A 23,389-nucleotide genomic window follows, 5' to 3' on the forward strand; every position below is an offset into this window, starting at 1 on the left:
ATCTACATACATACATATATATATATATACATACACACATACCAGTCACACTATATTCCCTTTCAGAGTAAGCAACATTATAGCAAGTAAGGAAAAGGAGTAATAAACAGCAAGCCAGAGGCATTGAAGACATGAAATAAGAGAAAATAAAAGGAAATATAATTAAATTTAGTTTAAACCGTCATTCACCATAACTCTCCACACTTTTCTGTCCTTGCAAACATTTTAGCTTTTAGTTTTCATATTTATATATTGGTTGTTAGCTTTTATTTTTTGTTGTTATAATCATCGCCCTTATTGTGTTTATGCTGTTTGCCACTCAGAGTCACACAATTTGATTTGGGCAGGCTTAGAAATCTTGAAATAAATAAATACATCACCATCATTATTGTGTGTTTATGCTGTATGCTGCCCAGAGTCACATGGTTTGAGCTTGGTGGCCTTATAAATCTTGAAATAAATAAAACCCTCACTTCTTCCATGCACATACACCAGTTCATATGTTGCCTTTGGTTCTTAAAATTTACCTCTTTCTCTTTCAGGGTCTCACCATCTCTGACTAATCCCAATTTCCTTTGTCTCCCCCTTCCTCTTAACCCACTTTACTTTCCCTTCATGGGGTAGTTTTGGGCCATGATCCTCATTCATTCTCTCCGTTTGAGCAAACTACTTTGCTGACTCATTTCCTTCAACCTGGCCATTCCATTTTGTATTCAGTGCCCATTCTTGACTCTTTCTCCTCTTGTATCGTCACACAAACTCTTTAAAGTAACTCATTCTTGCGTCATTCAATTTACTGTTTCTTCTGGCGTCCCACTTCTTACTCCATGTAATTAAGCAGAAGCACTTAATACACAGCTATGTGTGCTTCTTTTGACAAACCTTTGTTCCTTGCAACAGATTGCATACAGCATTTGGAAATTCTGCCTGTTTAAATGTTGTGTTATCATTGTAAGAACTCTTCCTCCCCTGCAATGAGCAGCATATAATAGAATTAAAAGGCTTGGACATAAAAATGGCTTAATGCCTTTCCTCTCCTGGGACCCTCCAAATGTGTTGGGACTATTAACTCCCATCAGCATTAGGCTAGTGATAATGGAGGTGTAGTATAAAATGCCAATGCTTCAAGACAGCACTGGGGGGGGGGAAGATTAGTTTAATTCTTTATCTTATCAAGACAAGGGTTGATGTAATCTGGCATAATTTATTCAGGCACATCTCTGGTTAGCCCAATTATTTCATGTGAGAGATTTTTCTTCTCCTCAGCAGCCAGCTTGAAGGAACCCTTCACCCTACACCGTTTTCCTGATTTAAATTTCCTATACAACACTGCAAACAGCCACAGAGAACCAACAGGCATCCACATTATATACATCCTGTTGATTAGTTCTCTGTGGCTAATGCCACCTTTTCAATATTTGATCTGTGGAAATTAGAAACCCAATCCAAGCGGATCCAGCAGTGACAATACCGCAGTCAACGATTCAATCTCTTGTCAAAGGATCCATGGAATTATATAGGTCCAAAAGATTGTTGGTTCCACATTTTTTAAAGGGGGTAAGTGGGCCTTCCCAGGTAGCATCGTTTCTTCCTTGCTCTGAATAACCTTAGCCTCTGAGAAATCACAAGGGAAATGGATAATATCCTATGTCCTACTTCTTGCCACTGACTCAGAAGTGGTTGAATAGGCTGCAACCATAAAAGAATGATAAGCTTCTTAGGTCATTAGTAGGTTCCATGTGGATCTGTATCACCTCTGGTTTCAAATATACCTTAGAAAGGCAGGCATGTGTGTGTGTGTCTGCACACGCACATGGACCAGGTTTAGCTTTGTGGAAGTCCAGGAAGATAATAGGTCTGATTTAGCAAGTGACCAGCTCTAAGGCTTTTAGAGTTCAGAAGACTTTAAGTGAAAATACTAGAAATACTACATAAATAAGGAAATAGTTATAGTTTGAAACACAAGCTTCCTATGGCTCACTGTAGCCCTCTCAATCATTCTTAGATGTTGTTGAGCTCCTCTAACAAGTCCTAACTATGACTGGATTGTTGGAATGACTGTTGTAAGATATTTCTCAATTAAGCAAGTATTTTGCAGGTGATGTGACATAACGTCAGGTTTGAAATAACATCAGCTGCCCTATGGGAAGATGCTGTAGAGAAGTGTTTCTCAACCTTGGCAACTTTAAGATGGGTGGACTTCAACTCCCAGAATTCCCCAGCCAGCATGGGAGTTGAAGTCTACATATCTTAAAGTTGCCAAGGTTGAGAAACACTGCTGTGTAAGGAGGAGGAAGAGACATATCCACCTCACAGAAAGCTGAGTGGGATTCTCCCAATGTCCTGGACCACTGCCACCAACTGACCTTTGGGAAGGGTTCTAGAAATGGTTTCATGTTGGGCTTTAAATAATATATTTATTATTTAACATATATAAATATTATACACACATGCGTGCGCGCACACATTAAAATTAAAACTGTAATGTTAACTTTAAAAGTTTCACAATTAAAGTTTAAATAAACTATTTGAAAGTATTATTTCAATGTTCAAGAAAGCCAAGTTCATTTATTCAAAACATGCCATTGTTTCTACTGCTTGTAAGCCCTGTCGAAGAATTGGAATCAATAAAATAAGTTACAGGGTCAGAGGTGAATCGCCTCCCACCAATCTTCTTGAAGACATTCCAGAGATTCGAAGTTGAACCAATAGGGCAAGGCAGGGTTAGACAAAGGTTCTTTTAATCTCTCACACACTTGCATAATTACTTTTCCTGGATCATCTCTGTATTTTCCCTTATTTCAAAGGCTAGGCTTAACATATTTGGGCTGCACAAATCAGGACAACAGCTAGATGGCCGGAAAGAACTCTTCTTCTTCTACCCCTTTGCTACTGCCACCTAGCAATTATTTCAACTTATGCAACCTACATATGGAAAACCATTCAAAGCTGTAGGGTAGGAACCATTCTTAAAGCAAGCGGATACAAACTGTGCTTTTTAGGGCATTAGAATGATGTAGGTGGCCTAGGAATGTTGCACTCCCCGTACACCTCAGGAGCGGAGTGCATTATTCTCAGTTACTCCCACAACATTCACTTCCTCCATTGGGAGGAGCTGCATGTGAAAAGAAAGGAGGGGCAAAGACTTACTCATACAATATCACAGGCTCATGTTGATTGATTCGCAGCTGCTTCAAACTCCATCCTATAGCAGGATGTGATTGTTGGCAAGCCGCTGGCACTTTTTTCCAGAACCTGTAGGTGATTTTATAGTACTGCACCCACCCCCAGGTGTCTTAGCAGGTAGCAAAACTTGGCCCACTTTGTCTGTGCTTGGAAACAAAGCCCAGTTGTACCTGGTTGGTACTTCAACAGGAGACCTCCTAGGAATATGAAGGCCATTGGCTATCTCAACCTTATCTCAACCTTAGCAACTTGAAGATGGGTGGACTTTGACTCCCAGAATTCCCTAGCCAGCAGGGGTATAAGGTGGGTAAAGTGTTACAGAAGTTAAGATAGGAAGAAATGGGCTCTTTCTAACTCTTGTCTTCTGGACTAAAGGAAGCTGCGGCAAAATAGTACGAAGAAGAAATGTCAAGGACCATTCAGCTTAAATGCTCCTTTTCATATGATGGAGTAAGTTTTACAAACTCAGTAGGACATACTGCCAAGTATACAGACCGTGAAACAGTGTCACATACGAAGGGAGGATGGTGCACCAGGAAAAAAAAATGCAGAAAAGGCTTCAAGGGGTTCAATTTATTAAATAAAAGGACTCAAATTGTTTCAAAACAAAATCCAGCAGCTCTCAACACACATTTTGCAAAATGGTGCAATACTGTAATTCTATCATAAGAAGCCAATCGTGGATACAGAGGAAAGAGGGGAGAGCACAATACACTAGTTAAGAGGTATAATGTTCACTTATCTTCCCTTTTATTTACCCATAAGCATTTCTGAAATTGTAGGACAAAATTACCCGAGAATGTCAGGATGGCTAAAATTACCCGAGAATATCAGGATGGCCAAACTTTGCTTTCTTTCCTCTTTTGCCTACCCCATCCTTCTAAATAGCAAAGCTATCCTTATTATCTCCCCTAATTACATCCCTCTGCCAAGGTATCCCCAAGAGAACCACAGCCATCTGTTTCGTAAAAAAGAGTCTGCTTGCTTGGAAAAAGTGGAGGAACAGGTGGAGACTGGGCTGGGGGTAGGACAACCAACAAGCCTTCTCCTTCTGTAAACAATGCCCTGAAAGGTCCCTCCTCCACTGTCCTGGGGTGAATTCTGATTCTGATGCCCTGACTATGAGAAAAGAAGAATACGCAGTCCCCTCTGTGTATGCCATAGCACTGTTCTATTGGACGGCAGCATCTGGGTGTGGTTGGTTCTGAAGAGCTTCTACTGGGTCTTTCTGAGCATCATGCTCTGGTGCTCCGGGGGATCCTGGATGGGACTGAGGTGGAGAAGCATGATCTGGAGAAAAGAGGAAAGAGTTACACCTCCTGCTGCAATTCCTTGGCCATCTGAAGAACCTTGTTCCTTCAAATACCTACTCATCCACAGGTCTGGGAGTTAAACCGACTCCTGAGGGATGGTACGTACTCCCTCTCTAGAAGCATCTTCTCAGATGCTACAGTGCTGGAGATGGTCTGGTGTTTGTAGCCTGAACTTAGTAAGGGTCAGGAAACAGATGGGCTTTCAGATGTTGATTAACTACAACATCTAGCAGTCCCAACTGTGATTGCAATGACGTAGCTCAGTAACAACTGTAGGAACACAATTTCCCATTTGAGTTCCTATCATTTCTATGATTTTATAAATTTGGTTTACTGGAGCCTGCACTGCCACCCTGTGGGATGATGTGCAACCAGCCTTCCCATAGTCACTGGGTGACCATTAGCTTTATCTCAACCCAAGCAAAGTTACAGGATTCTTGGATGAGTAAAACAACAGGTGGGCCCATCTTGAACATCTTAGAGGAAAAGTGGGTTGTAATTAAATCATAATAATTGTTTAAAGGGCAACAGTGCATGGCACAAGCTCTTTTAAATATATAAGACCAGCCAGCAACCTTCTGATGACCTCTTCCCCAGGACAGGAGAAGGGGGACACTAGACTGCTGCATGGTTAGTGTGATGTCCTGTGCAAGAGCTACGCTCCCACCTCTTCTTAGTGCCAGAATGAGGGGCAGAGAACCTGCTTCACCACCCAATTCAAGCATTAGCTAAAGCTAGAACAGTTCATGCCTGGCTTCCCCCCCAAAAGAGAAGGGTAAGGAGGCTTTTACAGTAAAGTTTGGCAGAAGGGCTGACTGATGGCAAAGCTTTATTCTTATGAAGAAGCACTTCTATCAACCAGTGAGGGAACCAACTTGCCTCCACTGTATCCCAACATTTTGGATGAAAATCCTACATTATGATTCTGATTCTCACATTCACTAAAAAAGGAAAGCAAAGCAAAACAAAACAAAACACCACAACCCTAGCCTTCACGAAACCAGGATTCTTCCAGACATTTGGGACTATAACCCCGATCATCCCAGCCTGCAGGACAAATAGTCTGGGCTGATACAGGTGATGGTCCTAAAGACCTGAAGAGATTGAAGGCAGATTCAGCTAAATTAAGCCAGAACAAGTGAAATCTGCAGTAAGACCGAAAATGGGATGATCCTTTTCTGGATACTCTTATCCTATTTTCCCTTTGCCCTGGTTTTCCACATTTTCCCTTGGCCAACCTGCACAGCCATACCAAACGCTTAGCTGTCTGAAGATCTTTTCCCATCTTAAAGGATTCTTTGACCCTCAAGGTTCATCTTAACAATCTTTGAATGACCCTTGGTATTTAACAAGGAAGGTGCAAATTTTGGGCTATATAAGAAAATTAAGCATTATTTGTATTATAAATTTTCCTAAACCTGGTGCTGCCAGATATATAGTCAGCTATAACTCCCGGCCAATTCAACATATCTGCAGGCACCACGTTGTGGAAAGCTGCTATGTGAGTTCCCACCACACCACTCATTTAAAAGGACTGGAACCATAACACTGTGCTTAAAAGTACACGAGGCAGGTAAAATAAAACAGGCCAGAGCAGATTATAGAACCTGGTTGACCTTAGCTGATCTTGAAAAGCTAAGGGGGGTTGGACCTTGCTAGTACTCTGATGGGAGAACACCAGGAAATTCCAGGAATGAAGGCTAGATTGAGAAGTTGAAAAAGAAAAAGGCAATGGCAACCCACGTCAACACTGTAGCGAAAAAAAATACAAAAGTACAAAAAAGTACAAGAACACTTCATGGAATATCCATGAAATCACCTGTTGCTTGGAACCTATAGAGGTCCATATTATTATATGTCATGGGCCTTTTAGTTTAGAGGTCTGTTATCTTATATGATGATGTCATACTTGATTGTAATATATTATTGTATCAATTGTTTTATTCTATGCCTATACCGAGTTGAGTTACAAACGCATAAGAAATAAAATTAATATGAACACTGGAACTCAGATCCAAAGTTGTAAGGTAAGGACTTTGTCTTTACTGACAGTGAAACAGCTTTAGGAAGGCACGTGCTCCTAACCCTTTTGAAGAAGCGCAGAATCCCGGCCTCCCATCTCTTTCCTCTCTCAAATGGGCTTGAACTGCCATCACTTCACAGAAATCCCAGCTCTCTGCCTCTTACCTGCTGGGGCCGCATGAGGTGGCTGGGCCTGGAACTTCAGTTCTCCCCCGGGGCCAACCTGGGGCACTTGCTCAAGTTGTTGTTGAGATTTTCTCTGTTCCATTTGAAGCACAACCTGGAAGGGGTGGGAATGTGGAAAGAACGCCATAAGGCACAAAGCCATCATTTTGCTTTTCAGCAGGCTAAACGTTTTGGCCCCACCTACTGTGATGGTATGTGAGAAAGGCTTTGGGAGACTGGGCCAAGAGACGCTGCCAAGGGAACGGTCTGATAAGAGACAGCACAGCCTGCAGCTAGAAAGTGGGCAGGGCAAGAGGCTTAGAAGGGACCCTCCCTAGTTTCTCAGGCTGTAAAGGAGACGGTGGGAGAACTGTACTTTCAGACTTGCAAAATTCCGTTAATGTAGCTTTACAGTAAAGTAGAATTAGCTTATCTGGTTGTGTTTCCTGTCTGGTCTACCTACTGAAGAGTCTCTGAGATCCACAGAAGTACTAGGGGGCTACCTGCACTCAGAGGTTGCCCATCCCTATTATAAACACTGGCTACAGATTGCAGCAAACAAAGAACCAGAATTGTAGGCCCCACCAGAGACCTGGCATGTTACAATGAGACATTAAGATTCAAGGGGAAAATTCCCCATGACCCAATTTACGAGCGGAGACCACACAATCTGTTTGAGCCAAGTTTATTGGAACAGCGCTGGGGACAGAATACGAGGTGCTGCCTACTTAAGGAGGGTTCAAGCAACCTTTATATAGGAGTATAATAAATGCTGACCAGCAATGATGTCAAATGTCAATCATCTCATTTTCAATCACATGGTTTAGATTTTCTGCTTATAGTAAAAATCCACAGTTCATAAAGTGGAGGTTGGCTTGGATCAGTTTTGGTGATTAGTTACTTCCTAGTTTCCATCTAAGAACACAAGTGCTGATTTAAGATAACTTGTGAGTCAGCATCTGTAAATGCCTAAGCGAGCTATTAAGGAGGTTTACTTGACTTCAGGAGCCTTGGTAGTTTGAAGGTTTTGGTTCAAGTACAATGGTACCTCGGGTTACAAACGCCTCTGTTAACGAACTTTTCGGGTTACGACCGGCTCCGGCCACAAAAATTTACCTCGGTTTGCGAACTCCGCCTCGGGGTATGAGCAGGATACGCGGCCATTTTCCCTCCCGTGACACAGTCCGCGGCCATTTTTCCGCCCGACACGTGATCCGCGGCCATTTTCCGCCGACACGTGGTCCGCGGCCATTTTTCTGCTCAACACGTGGTCAGTGGCCATTTTCCTGCCCCCGACACGTGGTCCACGGCCATTTTCCGCCCCCAACACGTGGTCCGCGGCCATTTTTCCGCCCCGACACGTGGTCCGCGGCCATTTTCCGCCCCCGACACGTGGTCCGCGGCCATTTTCCCCCGACACGTGGTCCGCGGCCATTTTTCTGCCCGACACGTGGTCCGTAGCCATTTTTCCGCCCCCGACATGTGGTCCGCGGCCATTTTTCTGCCCGACACGTGGTCTGCGGCCATTTTTCTGCCCGACACGTGGTCCGCGGCCATTTTCCGCCCGACACGTGGCCGTAGGGAGGGGGACTCTCCCTCCAAGCAATAGCCGCCTCCCTGTCGTCCACACCAGAATGGATTAACAGTAATTACATTGAACCTTATGGGGAAATTTCCTTCGGGTTGCGACCAATTCGGGTTGCAGCCAGAGTCACGGAACGAATTAAGTTCATAAACCGAGGTTCCACTGTATTTGTTTTACTCCTTCAAGATCCGTAAGAAACAGCTCCCTATAAAAAGATCCTAAGGAAATCTATGGTCCTCCATGTTACTGAACTACAGCTCCCATCATTCCTTTCTACTAACCATACTGCAGAGCAGTGTTTCTCAACCTTGGCAACTTTCAGACATGTGGACTTCAACTCCCAGAATTCCCCAGTCACCAATATTCTGGGAGTTGAAGTCCACACATCTTAGCTGCCAAGTTTGAGAAACACTGTGGTAGACTTATAGTTCAGCAACATCTGGAGATTGCAAGATCCCATCTTTGTTTATAAATGTTAGCACTACATGGAAATTCTGTTTCCCATCATCAAAGGAAAGCCTAGCATTCTGACTTCCATGCTACAATACGTAACCCTCCAATTAAAATATCCTGTACCTGTTGATACTCCTTCTTCTGAGCATCAAGTTCCACCTGCCGCTGCTTAAGCTCTTGGTGCTCCTGGTGAAGCTGCTCTGCTCGTCGGCTTAACTCCTCCTCTTGGGCCCTGAGCTCTGCCTCAAAGCGCTGGAGCTCCGCCTCCGAGTAGATCTGGGTTTCTTCCACTGTCTAGATAGGGGGAAAAAGGAGAGACTACTGCCTTGAGACGTGCAAAAATACCAAATCTGGGAGCCAACATAGCATAGAAATATTTCTGGGCAGAGAAACTTGTGACAGGATTCTGTGACCCTCAATGCAGCTCTTTACAAATCACATGGTTGTTAAGTGAATCCAGCTTCCCCAATGGACATTTTTTTGCCAGAATTCACTTAATGACCACATGATTTGCTTAATGGCCACAGTGATTCACTTTATAACTATTGTAAAAAAGGTAGCAAATTACGACCACATGACCACAGGGGGTGGTCCAATGGTTTACGATGGTTGTAAGTGTGAGTACAGGTTGTAAAGCACTTTTTCTGAGGCTACTGTAACTTTGAACTGTCATTAAACGAACAGTTGTTAAGCAAGGACTATGGGAGGGCGGAGCTGGCGTCGCGGCGATACGGCGGGCGATCCTGGGCTCCCAGGATGGCAGCCGATATCTCCTCGCCCGGACGGTCCCGATGGACCTAAGCCGTCCCGTAGAGATGGCGAACGCAAAGGGCGCGTCCCGCGGATCTCAGGGACGCCGCAAGTCCCAGATCGATCCGGGGAGAAGCTCTTGAAGCCGGTGGAGGAGAGGCAGCCAAAAATGGCTGCGAAAGCCGGGACAGCTCCAAAGGAAGATGGAAGAGAAGGGTGTCAACTGGGTGAGATGGACTTTTACTATTCAACTATTCTTAGAGAACACCTTAAGTAACTTAAAGAGATTTTTAAAAGTGAAGAAAAGTGGATTAAGCGGCGAGATTGAACCCTATTAAAAAAAAGAAGGGGGAGAAAATTTTTCTTTTCAACTTTCCCTTTTTAGTGGAATTGACAAGATGTTTTTCTTTTAAAAAAAATATATTTTTAACTGGATTGGCTTTCTCTTTTTAATACTCAATAACTTTATATTTTAAGCCTTTTTTTTTTACTAAGATTTTTTTATTGTTATAAGAAATTTATATCTTTTTGACTTTGAAATGGGGAAAGTGGAGTTAAGAGAAAGTAAATGAAAGAAAGTTGCACTGCCATTTAGAGGCGCGAATTAGTGCTTTTTTTTTTCATTGTGACGCACGCTCAAAGACCCTGTGCTTTCTAAAAAGATAGTGGGATGTGCATGTTTATACAGGTGCCATCCGTAACTATAAACAAGAAAGTGGAGTTGAAAGCGACTTTGAAAACATTAAGATGGAAAGTTTGAGCCAGTCACAAGAGCCTTGATTAGTGGCAGTAGCTCTTTTTTCTGCTAGAAGCTCTGCTTTGCTTTCTATTCACCCCCCAGTTGGATTTTTTTTTTAAAGAGGCTTAGCCTTTTCCTTCTTTTCCTTTTCTTTTTATTTTTTCTTCTTTTTTTTTTTCTCTCCTTTTGCTTCTCTTTTTCTCTTATTTTTGGCAAGAACAAAGATAAAGAATCCTTTGACTCAATGAAGGTTTATCAAGATAATAGACTATACGAGAAACACAATGCAGAAAAAGATCTCTAAACTATTGAGGATGACTATAAAAAATTGGAAGAAGAGTTGCAGAAACTCTCAAAAAAAAAAAAAGAAAAAAAAAAAAAAAGATATTAAAGCTAAAATGGACTTAATTAAACATAAAACGGGATCATTGGAAAAGGAAGAAATAGTACAAGAAATCAGAAACATTAAACGGAATTATTGTGAGGCCTATAAACTGAGAATTAAAAGGGTTAATCAACTGATAAATGAAGAGAGACAGATTTGTTCTTGGCACTGAGGGTGAGAAAAAGATTATACAAGATTATAATGGAAAATCGTACTAAGAGAATGTACAAAAAGAAGAAGTAAAACAATATTGAAAGAAACTATTGCAGATGTTTAAAGAGAAAATCAGGGGAATACAACAATGATGGAACTGACAGAAGCTTCCAAAAGCAGAATGTTCAAAAGGACACTTATTATTGCTTTCTCTTATCCAATAATATAGAAAAAAGGAATGAACAGCCAGATATTTTGGGACATTGAATGAAAAGGGTGAACTCAAAATTATGCAAGCGCTGGAATAAAGTATAAATCTGAGATATATAGTTAAAAATTGTATAACATGTAGTGAAATCTGGTTAGAACTGTAACTTGGTTAGAATTGTAATTGATACTGTAACTGATATTGGTTAGAATTGTAACTCTTAAGAATTGGAAAAATTAAAAAGTACTTATGCAGGAGGAAGTTATTCAAAATTATGGAATGTGCAGAGATGAGTTAAAGTGAGATTTGAAATTAGAGTAAGAAGATAAGCAATTTTATATGACACGGGATTTGTTTTTATTAATGATTAGATGAGAAAATATAGTAATGTAATAGATTAGGAAATTTTATAATAGAAATTTGATATTAATTATTATATATATACACATATAATAGATAGATGGAGATGTATTACTAATCCTATTGAAAGTTAAAATTTTTTGTAATATATGATTTTATAGATTAGCTATGAATGATTAATAATTGTTAATTGATAAGTATACAAGTATATTTTTGAATAGATGATATGAGAATTTAAGATTATGAAAGGGGCACCAACGAGTTTAACTGGTTGACACACGGTATAAAATGGAAGATGCTTTTTTATGCCTTTTTATGTTTTTGTTTGTTCATGTTTGTTTTGTGTTTGTTGTAAAAATAAAAAAAACATTATAAAAAAAAAAAAGCAAGGACTATGTTAATTCTTTCCCTTGGCCATGGTGGGTGGGACTGTTGGGAGCTGCAAGTCTGAAACACCGCAAATTGCTGAGATACTTTTCAACTCATACATCAAGCCTATCTAAAATGAATTTACCGTTACCTCCATTCATCTTAAATATTCTTTCCCCCTGAAATATTTTATTGGGATTTGCAGTCTGATAAATAAGTGATTTCTTTCCCATAAGAATACAAGGAGAGCCTTCCTAGATTATTTATCTAGCCCAGCATCCTGTTCCTGCAGAAGCCAAATGGTGAATCAACACTGGGAAGTCTAAAATGTAATGGGATGTGAGAATGACCTTGGGAGACAGGAGGAAGAGCCACAGCTTGGACAATGGTCAGACAAGAGATATCTCAGCCCACTGAAGGAATGGGGGCAGAGAAGCCATCTTAGAAGGGACCCTCCTTAGTTTCAAGAGAACTTTCCAAATTAAAGGCAAAGGAGATGAGAAGTGCTTTCAGACTTCCAAGATTCTATTACTGTAACCTTACAATGAAGGCAGTGTTAGGACTTGCAGTTTTGATTTCTTGTCTGGACTACCTCAAAGGGCTACATAAAGCAGGGCCCAGCCACGACAACATGCTCCCATCCATCTTCTCTGACAATCAATATTCAAAGGCCTCCTGCTTTTGTTACTGCAACCAGAGCTATTAAGACTAGCAACCACCAAAGGCTGCCTCCTCTCTCAGTGTGCCTAATCTCTTTTATATTTTTGGATATAGGAATGTTTAAGAGCTTAGAACAGCGTTTCTCAACCTCAGCAACTTTAAGATGGGTGGACTTCAACTCCCAGAATTCCCCAGCCACCCAAATCATGCACTAGAGTATTTAAACCATAGAAGTGAACCAGAGGTTACCTTCTTTAATAATTTTTCAAAGGGCAATCTCTGGTTGCAGAGGGAGAAAGTTAGAATAATCTACCATAGCTTATCCCAACCTAGCGTTCTTCCAGTATGCTGGAATTCAATTCAAATACTTCTCCAAGGCCATACTAGCTGGGGAATATGGGAGTTGAAGTCCAAAAGACTGGTGACGGTGTACCAGCTGGAAAAATGTAACCATCTCCTTGCTGTTAGCCAAGTGCTTTCTCAACCCTTCCAACCAACACTCAGGATCCCACTTGAGTTGGCAGTGTCCTTTCACACACCTCCCATCCATCAGCTTCATTAAATTCCTTCCTCTGAGTGGATTTAAGAAATTCATCCAGGGTCACCAGCCGATCCTTATTAAGATCCACCTGCAGGAGGAGAACAAGTGGAGAAATGACAATGGCAATTGTTTTCTTCCTTTTGTATTTTCCCTACCAAGCCTATTAGACTTCAAGAAGCCTTAAAAAATTATTAAGAACTCATCCCCACTTCCCTACTTCCTTTGGGTTGTAATGCAGCTGCAAAGCGCATTCACTTTCTCAAATCACAAACGAAGGGTGCTTTATGGCAGTAAAACAGGTTGTGACAGTATTTAGAATATATATATGTTTATAATATATATAAAATTCCTAGAAGAATATATATATATGTTTTCTTTCTACACAAAGGACAGTAGCCAAAAACCAACACAAAGTTATGATACACACACTGTAACAGAATTATAACCAAACAAATCCAACACTGAAAGTATAGTAAGAGCCATGCTGGATTGAGCAAAGTCCTACGTATCATCCTATTTTCACAGCGGTTGAACACCTAGGTATGAGGTAGCTAAGAATATATCATGCTAAGCCATGATGTTTGGTTAGCTTTGGCTTGCATTATATGAGTCAAGACACTGTGATTTGGAAACCATGATATACAGCTTAACCCACTGTACAAACCCAGACAAATTTATTTATCAGTTAGCAGGTGAGAACCCAGTTTTTCTGAACCAGGGTGTGCATTAAACTGCTTTTATCCAACGGTATTATAGTTCCCCAAGTGTTTCAGTGCAATGCATACAACATTCAAGGTAGGCTAAAATCAGGATGAGTAGATTTTGATTCAGTGTGTTGACAAAAACCATTTATTGTCCAAACTCTCTCACTAAACCATAATAGGCTTAGGAACATAGCAATTGCATTTTGTTAACCAGGATTTAGGGATTAGTGTCCTGGGGTAAATTCAGCCTGTATATATTTATGCACAGAAAGATTTAGATTAAGTAAATATAACCTACAAAAATAAAATTCCTAGAAGAATGTATTTTATTCAAAATATACATAAATTGAAATGTTATGCAGGATTTAAAAAAAAATTAAATGATACAGAAATAAGGAATACAATTTTAAGTTGGGGTGGGGAGAAAGGCTACAATTTCTGTTCTCCCTGAAGACTGGATGTAACCTTTTACCAACAAAAATCTAACATTTCTCTGTCTATAACCACTGACTCTTAACTGCAAGCCTCATGGCTGAAACATCTGGGTTAATTTTTGGGATTCTTTAAGATCTTGCTTGATGCAGATTCTGGAGAACTAAGTTCTACACACCTTTTGTCATTTTGGTTGGTACTAATAAAGTATATCAGTCCAGGGGAAAATAAAAACTGAAATTGACATAGACATTCCCTGTAACTTGAAAATTCATTTGTTTCCAATAACCATCATTAAAGATTAGCCAGACTTTGTTCCAGTGTAGAAAACATGGCAGCTGCAGTTAATAAATAACAGAAGCTAATGAATTCTTCTTCCAGAAAAGGTAAACTGAACTAGACTAGGGTGGGGGGAGTTAGCCTTCCTTTCTTAACGCCAAAGTATGATTTACGATTCCTCCGAAGCAGACCAAGGAATTTTTGAGAAACGAATTCCCAACGACTGGTCCCCACTAACCCCATACACATTTAGGGTCAGTTTTCTTTCTGTACAGCTTTCAAAGGCAGCCCCATATAAGCCACTGCAGAAAAACTACCTCCTTTTGCCCAGAGGCCCTCTCCAAGCTCTCAAGAAAGAAACAGGAAAAAAAAAAGGACAGGTCTCTTCTCTTCCCCACCCAGTGGAGCAGGTGGAAGAGATTTTTGGAGAGGAAGAAAATCTCCTGTTCTGCTTATGGACTGACGATGTTTTCCCTGCCACAATACACACTGGCAGAGAGGTGGATTGCTCTCTGTTTCTCACACCAAGGTGGTGTGTGATGGTGGCAGTATCGTTAGGCTTGTAGAGAGCTAGTTTTCCTTAGACCGATGTTTCTCAGCCTTGGCAACTTTAAGCTGTGTGGACTTCACACAGTCCACACAGAGTTGCCAAGGCTGAGAAACACCGCCTTGGACATTTCAGACTATCAATATAAAAACACTGAATATAATAAGATGAAATCACAACCATTGATTGCTTTCCTATGCATTCCCTCAAACATGGGATATAGGCTAACACAGTGTTTCTCAACCTCGGTAGCTTTAAGATATGTGGACTTCAACTTCCAGAATTCCCCAGCCAGCCTGCTGGCTGGGGAATTCTGGGAGTTGGAAGTCCACATATCTTAAAGCTGCCAAGGCTGAGAAACACTGGGCCGGTATGATGATTCCTGTTCTAAAGAGGGTCCACGCTTGTTAAGACAGCTCTTAAACTGATTGGCTAAGTACAAGCTCTTGACCTGAAAAAGATTCTCCACCCTTGTGCTAAGCATAAACCATAGTTATAACCACGGTAGCTAGGTTCCCATATCCTAAGCCAAAATGAAACCACCCTGTGGCTTAGCATGTTTGAAGAACCTTGTTGTCCTGGTATAAGATATGAAGCCATCATTCTAAGGTTCTGACTGACTCACGAAAAGGCAGATTGCCACAACCAAGTCAGGACCTCTATTTTCTCTATCTGAAATAAGCTAAGAATTAGAAGCCAATCACTTAGGATTTTTGGGTTGCTCCTCCTAGGAAGAAACTAAGCCAGAGGTCCTCTAATATGCCACAATGAACAACCCAGAGCTTGTAAATTGCTGATCTCATACACTGAACTGCTAGACGCTGCCTTTTAAGCAAACAGAAAGAGCAATGCAACCTATACAGTTCTGGTAATCTCATTTCCTTTGCCTGCCCTGAGCACAAGGAAGGGATCCTATCTTCATCCCACAGCTCACACACTCACATTCTTCATGACGTGCTCCCGCATACGCAGTCTTTCTTCTTCCATTTCTAACATGTCATCCTCCTCATTCCGGGGATCGTATACTTTCTCCAGCTGCAAAAAGAAGACTCCTTAAACTAGTGCCCTCCTAGTATGTTGGAACAGCAATTCCCTAAATTCCCCCCACCCCAGGACAAAAAGTCCAGGAATTGATGCTGTCGCTTTTTGTATACAAAACATGCATTCTATCACCCAGCTTTAGGCCTGGAGGACTCGGCTTGCAAGACTGCTCAAATGCATTTTAATATCCCCCTCCCTGCCCCCGCTTTAAATCTTACATCACTCTAGCCTAGTGTTTCTCAACCTTGGCAAGTTTAAGATGGGTGGACTTCAACTCCCAGAATTCCCCAGCCAGCATGGCTGGCTGGGGAATTCTGGGAGTTGAAGTCCACCCATCTTAAACTTGCCAAGGTTGAGAAACACTGGGCTAGATGTAAACATGGAATAAATAAAAATACTACGGTTGAACATGCCCCTCTACACAAAAAAAAATATCTAACCATACAGAAGGTAGCATGCCAGGAAAAAATCTCTTCATTATCCTCCTTACCTTTCTACGTGCAACTTTTTTTTTCTTAATGGAGGATCACTGAAGCCCATAAGTTGTCTAAATTGTAGTGACACAGCCCAATCCCAGGACAGTCATCAGGAAGACTAAGTAAAGAACTTACCTCCTTAGTGAAAAGGGCCTCTAATTCTTGCTCGTCTAGCACCCCATCACTATTGGTGTCTGGGGAAAAAAAGGGAAGAATGTAAGTGAAGGACATCAAATATGAACAACTGATCTTTTCTTACATCCACATCCACATGCCTGTTTGATGGATCTTGGTGTTGCAAGTGGTGCCAAACCTTGAGTTGGTCCAATAGGCTAGAACAAAGTAGGCTAACAGCTACATTCAGATATAAGCCAGAATTGCTAGGAATTCTGGCGTCTCAATTCAGGAGCCATGTGCAGTAAATGCTTAGACTGCTAGTTTCTTCTGCTTAGATCCCTCCTGCCAGCAAGAAATATTAATTAACCTGGAAAAAAAGCCTCCTATTGCATCTGAATCCAAACTCTGAACTGGCTACTGCTCTAGTAATCAATATTTTGAAATGAGAGTTTAAGACTATGTTCTTTACATCTCACAAAAGCAACAGAGCAAGAATTGGGCCATAATAGAAGGGGTAGTTGATTTATTTCTAGTTGGCTACTTTCACTTCACCTGTATTAGGTTTCCCCCATGCTAGTGGCCAGCAGTTGTCTTAGAACTACATAGAGATAAACAACATTTACACACTATTCAAAAGAGACAATAAAAAGGAAACAAAAAGACCAGAACACCTCCTCACCAGCAATCAACACCCAGATAAGCAGGGATTAATACCAGGATTAACACCAGACAAACAATCAAGCAGTAAACAACAGCCTAATCAAGGAACTACCAAGGAGCAAACAACACCCCAACCAACACTGACAGGGCAAGCTACTGTACATAATCAGCAAACCCCACTCCCTTCTAGCACGGAAGATGTTACCTAGCCGGGTAACAAAACGTCTGCAAGAAAACAACCAAGCTCAGAGAACCCCAATGACTCCATAGTTAGAACTACACATAAAGACTTCCCTACCATGAAGTTTGAAGAATGTCTTGGGGTTAAATTCACTGGGGTCCAAACCATCAGTCTCCTGCCAGACCTCTTTGAGCTGATCACGGCTGCCCTGCATGGAGTAAGGACAGAATGAAAAACTCAAGCCAAAGTAAGAATTCCCCACCCGATTCCCTGGAAGCCCAAGAGAGGTTCTCCTACCGGGACATTGACTTTGGGGTGCTCCTTATGCTTCTTCTTGAGTTCTTCAAAATGTGCTTCCTCCTCGCGACGCTTCTCCTCATCCAGAGATTTCAGGTATTCCCGACGCTCATGCTCCTTCATCATCTCGTAGCGTTTGAATTCCTCATGGTGAGCTGCATCATAATTCTCCAGATCCTTGGTAGCCTAAGAGAGAAAGATAAAGACAAGCAAGAGCCATCATTACTGGCATGGGAGGAAACCACCTTCCTTCTGTAATCCCCCCATCCCACATGTTTCCAAGTAATTCTGAACAATTGCATCACTCCCACTGGCCTCTACTCTGTGCCAGAGACCCCAGCATTGTCTTCATGCAGGCCTGCCAGGTCTGGCTTCTGAGCAGCCTCCCATATATTGTGGTGGCTAAGATAGTGGACTATGAACCAAGAGGTCCCTAGTCTGAGTTTATATTCAGTAATAAACTCACTGAGGGATCTTCAGCAAGCCTCTTGCACTTATCTGTCTGCCTAATATAGAGAAATTAATGCTGATCCTGTCTTCAAAATAAAAATATATTACTGGCCAGGGCAGTCTGTTCCAACCTCATGTCTTTCAGTCTTTTTGGACCCAAACTCCCATCAACAACAGCAATCACCAAACTGGAAAATATTTTATTGCAAGCTCTCCACTGCTGTTTGGTGAGGTAAATGAGACAAGATCAGTTTTAATCTCCAGGTTAATGCTCCTAGGATAGAAAAGGGGTGGGAGGGAAGAAGCATGGATTATCTTTAGAGTGTTTCTGTATTTTGGAAGGTGTCTGGAGGCTGGGGCTTCCCATTTTAGCACAGACCTAACCAGGCCCTCCAAGGCCCAGCACCAAACAAAGGTGAAAAGGAAAAGGGATCAATCCTGCAACTGCTCTAAATCAAGAGCCAGGGCCTTCTAAGCACCTCTCACCACCCCTACAGCATTTCTCTCTTCTGCCAAATCTAGACAGGGGAGAGAAAGAGAAGGAAAAGGGAATACTCTCTGGGCTTGTACCACAATATACAGACAGGAAGCAGGGGCTAGAGTATAGACAGCAGATTCAGAGTCTTACTGATTTGAAAGAAATAAAAAAAAGTTCAAACATACGGCTTTAATGAGCAGTTCCAAATCTTGGGCTTCAAATGTGTGCTGGTTTTGAGAGTCTAGATGTTCAAACTGCCTCAATAAGGACAGGTGATCTACCTGGACATCTGATGGGAGAAGATCAAAAATGGAGATGAAGGCCATAGTTTCAGACTTCAAGCTTAAGCAGAAATCAGACAACGCTGGGGTTCACATACTGCACTACACCAAAGCTGGCTTAACTGTTGTTTATTGAATAAATCACAATGCTAAGTTCACACAACGTGCTCCTGCAAAGCCAGATAAACTGAATTATGGCTTAGCGCATTCAACAAAACAGGTTAGTTGATTTCAATCAATAGAATTTTCTTATTTAAGGACACAATATCTATGATTACTTGATTTTGATGGGGCTTTTGAGAAGGAGCCCCCTCCACTCCCCTTTAATATCCTGAGACACAAGGGGACACCCATCAGCAGTAATAGAATATTAGAGAAAACTGACTTGAAGATAAACTAACAAGTTTTCATCAACTTAGCCAAATAACCATGTTATTAGTATTAGTATATGTATTAAACCCAAAAGAAGCAGTTAGGAGCTGTTAATCCAGTGATTAGTTTATCTGGCAACTTATTTGGAATTTGGGGGATACAATAACAAAATGGCTGCCACAAGAAATCCACCTGTTTGCACAGTGATTCCATAGCGGACATGACCAGCCACCAAACAGCTATTCATCATCTGTCTACAACAACAGAACCCAGGATTTGTGGCTTCAACCATTCTCTGTTCTCAGCACTTCTAGGAACCCCACCACCACCACCCGCCTATCTCAGCTCACCTTGTTCCATTGCGGCATCCATTTTGGCTTTCAGGAGCATCCGGAGCCGGGACACCTCCTGTCTCTTCAGTTCATCTAATTTCGTCCGGACGTGGTGGCTGACAAAGTCCAGCTCTTTGCTGAGTTTTCCACTCTGAAAGAAATACAAGAAAGCAGATAGGTATTTTATTTTATTTTTAACCTAGCCCTGCACTAAGGAATTCATTGTATATGTGGTCCCTCCTCCTTTTATCTCACAACAAACTTGAAAGGTACACTATTTATTTATAATTTATATCTACAATTTCAATTCATAAGGCTGCTCCAACTCACAGACTCAGCTGTGCTTGACCCAAAGTAATTTAGATAAACACTGGGACTTGAATCCAGCTAGGTTTTCTCAGTTGAATTGGTCACTACATCACACTGATTCTGTTATGTACATATCACTGCCTTGTATTTCACTTTAAGCCACAGAAAAATAGGATCACTTTCCCTTCTGCAGGTGAAAGGCACTATAGCAGTGTTGTCTAAACTTGGCCAGTTTAAGATGAGTGGACTTCAACTCCCAGAATTCCCCAGCCAGCCATGCTGGCTGGGGAATTCTGGGAGTTGAAGTCCACTCATCTTAAAGTGGCCAAGTTTAGACAACACCGCACTATAGTAAACATGATGTGTAGCCATCATTGACCCCAAAATCCAAGTTCTCTATCCAGGAAAACCATGTTCTCCTATTTACCAAATCGAACTTCCCACAATAGTGGTAAGAGAGGACTCGGCCACCCTGCCTTTTGTATATCCCAATTCACCTTGATGTCCTCAGCATTGGCCGCTTGCAGTTTTTCCCGAAAATGCCCATCAGTTTCCAGCACATTGATGACTTCTTGGAGGTAACGGTGGTAATACAAGCCTGTGTCCTGCAGAAAAACAAGTCAGATCATCCAGTTGTTCCACTTCTGCAAATGATGCTTACTGAAATTTCTCTTCTGGTTAGAGATAGTGCTACCCAGGATACATTAGCACCAGCATTCACAACTGAACCTCAGAAATAAGGAAGTCATATCACACTAATAAAATGCATAATACATTAAGCACAAGAAGGCAAAGGTTATGCCTGGAGGACTTACAATCTAAAACTGAAAATAACAGAGGAGGGAGGAGAAAATAACAAGGGTGGCTAAAAGTAAAGAGAATGCATTTAAGCTTGGTTTGAGAATAGCAGCCTTTCCCAGCTTGAGCTGATCGCAACAGCAGGTATGCTAGCTGGGGAATTTTGGGAACTGAAGTCCACATCTAGAGGAGCTCAGGTTAGGGAAGGATAAAGTAGAAGGTAAGAGCCAAGTGCTTTTTGCCAAAATGTGCACTGAAAAAAAAAAGGTGAAGAAACTTAATCACTATGTAGTATCATCCGGGGATAAGGAAACAATTTGAAAGGATAACTTCTGGTGTCCAAGGATAATTCATTATGTGTTTAGGGCCTAATGCCTTGTGGATGAACCCACATAATTACCATTAACACAAGTTTGGGAAGAGAGTATTATTGTCCTTGTATGTTATGTAGGGCTTCACTTTGACTTCTTTTGGAAATTGTGGGGCACCAGGTTACTCTGCAATTTGGTCCAACAGAGTTTTCCATCTTATGTTGTCTGTTAGCAACTTTGTCAATGTATCTATACAGTCTGTATCTGTGGCTAGTTCAGGCAACCAGAACAAGATGATCTCAGGCCAGTTTGTCACTAAGGAACTGAGAAAACCTTGGGAACTCTCCTTCCAAATGCTAGCTAATGCAATACAGCTCATGAACTGAACAAAACAACCCAATTCAGTCATACCATTTTAGCCACATATTTCTTCTGTAGACACTCACCATGACGCCAAGTTCCAAATGTTGCCTCACTTCCTTCTGTTCTCTTTATCCTCCCATCCCACATTAAATCTTTGACCACAATTAGCATTGCTAGAATGTAGTAACAGGGAAGCCATTCAGGCTGGGCATAAAGGAACAGATTCCATTTTTGTGTCAGAATCCCACAACCCCAGGTTCCAGGACAAGCTTCTATAAAGGCCTCTGCAGTTTGCAGAAATGGCTAAATTGACTTGGATTGAGGGAACTGCCATTACTTTTTAAAAAGACTGGAAACCCTTTATGGACTTTTTGCTGAAAACGGATACAAATGAACTGGTGATTTTGAGATTTATTGATTAAAAAGGTATGTTTACAAGAAGAAGGGAACCATGATATACAGGGTGGGAGGGTTTACTCTTTTATATTTTCTTTCTTTTTCTACTTTTTCTTTTGTTTCTGAAGTTTTTAAAATCTATGTAAAATCCTCGTATAATAAAAATTACATATATAGATATATAAAGGCCTCCGCCAAGCAGAGGATAAAGGACAATCACCAGAGCACTTACTGGCGGTTCTGGGGCAGCCTCTTGTTTCTCCTTGGGCCGTTCAATGGGCACACAGGTAGCCAACCCTAAAAGGGCAGCGCCCATAAACCACAGTAGATGCATCTTTCTGAGACCTGAAATCACATAAAGGAGAGAGGGTTAGGAACATAAGAAAGGAGAACAAGCCACTTTAACAGGACTCAACTTGGAACAGGGGACTCCAGTTGAGGAGGGGGACCTAGAAAGCCTAAAATGGAAATCCTTTGAAAACTGCTCAATTCAGACAGGAGCAAGCAACGAATAAGCTCCTGGATCACCTTCCTCCACTTCCCCGAAAAGAAAGCGAAGGCACCCACATGGGAAAGTTTTCTCAGCTTAGATCAAGCTCCGACCCCACGCCTAATCCTACAAAATCGCGTTGCTCAGACACATAGAAAGAAGCTTGACCCTTTCTTTGTTCTTCGACAAACTAAACATCAGCTTCCAGATCAATGAATGGAATGCACCGTCCCTCGCAACCGGGGCCGTACTTACCGTCTGACCTACAGATACTGACCCTGAAGTGCTAGAGTTGGAGAAGGAAACGTGAACAAAGCGCACTCTGTACATGAACAGACGAACCCTTAGGACGCTACTTTCTAACACCCAACACGGGACCCAAAGCTCTGCGGCGCCGGGACTGCCCGCCGCGTGACCCACCTCTCTGCTCGCGAACGTTCCACCAACCACTCGACTCCACTTCCTCGATCCCGCTCTAAGCCACGCCCCTATATCTACCTTGCTAGCCACGCCCCTTTGCCCCTAGTTTCGGATACGCCACTTTCCACAGTGTCACGTCCGGCGCTCCATTTTGCGTCATGCTACGTACTTGAGGCTCTTTTGCATAGAAGGCCACGCCTTCGCTTCCTTTCTCTTCCCCTCATTTGCAGGGGGCTATGAGAATCCGCCCCCTTTTTCCGGGAGAAACGCTCCTCCCTTTTTCCTTTCTAGAGCTTTCCTGTAGGGACCAAAACAAATAAGGGGAAAAAAATAATAAAAGCCAAGGACGGGGTCACTGAGTATAGTGTGTTGGGATACAATCTGTGGCAGGGTTTGCCTACGTATTTATTTTGAATTCAAGAAATCAGTTGAAGCCAGGGGTGAAAAAAACTACCAAACGTGCTCCTGAGCATGTTCAGAGTGCATGAAAATAGGGCTATCAGATCTGGGCTACTAAAATCCGGACAATAGCTATTTCACTATTAGTGAAAACTAACTCTTTGCTGCCATCTAATGGTGCTGCCCAGATTTTTTGCCACTGATACATGGGGTAGCCCTAATTAAAAACTGTATAGGAATTACTTCTTTACAAAATTCAAATTTCTTTATGTTGACCACAGGAAAAATGTGGATCCTTACAAGGTGGGCAACTGAAGATTTGGACTTTTCCAGAACTCATCCTTAGGTTACATAGATAGAAAGCAAA

The 23,389-nt window shown here is 41.8% G+C and overlaps 1 protein-coding gene across 3 annotated transcripts; it reads right to left on the minus strand.

Annotated features, from left to right (window-relative positions):
• Positions 1–3,744: 3,744 nt before the first annotated feature.
• NUCB1 (nucleobindin 1) lies at positions 3,745–22,759 on the minus strand. 3 transcript variants are annotated; one of them, XM_088142731.1, is made up of 13 exons: positions 22,624–22,759; positions 21,946–22,058; positions 20,343–20,450; positions 19,555–19,687; positions 18,737–18,840; positions 17,624–17,809; positions 17,444–17,534; positions 16,504–16,562; positions 15,794–15,886; positions 12,888–12,977; positions 8,848–9,018; positions 6,687–6,801; positions 3,745–4,476 (listed from the first exon to the last, which is right to left on the minus strand). In XM_088142731.1, the coding sequence occupies exons 2-13, from the start codon at positions 22,045–22,047 to the stop codon at positions 4,358–4,360; spliced, it is 1,371 nt and encodes a 456-aa protein (XP_087998857.1). In that variant the 5' UTR covers positions 22,048–22,058; positions 22,624–22,759; the 3' UTR covers positions 3,745–4,357. The 3 variants fall into 3 exon arrangements, with proteins under 3 accessions (XP_087998857.1, XP_087998858.1, XP_087998860.1); XM_088142732.1 differs by lacking the exon at positions 22,624–22,759 and adding an exon at positions 22,481–22,617; XM_088142734.1 differs by lacking the exon at positions 22,624–22,759 and adding an exon at positions 22,459–22,598.
• Between the last annotated feature and the right edge of the window lie 630 nt (positions 22,760–23,389).

This window comes from Python bivittatus, unplaced genomic scaffold (assembly GCF_059951505.1).
Source record: "Python bivittatus isolate LINGU-HERP-01145 unplaced genomic scaffold, Pbiv_v1 ctg000440_np1212, whole genome shotgun sequence".
NCBI classification, from domain to species: Eukaryota; Metazoa; Chordata; class Lepidosauria; order Squamata; family Pythonidae; genus Python; species Python bivittatus.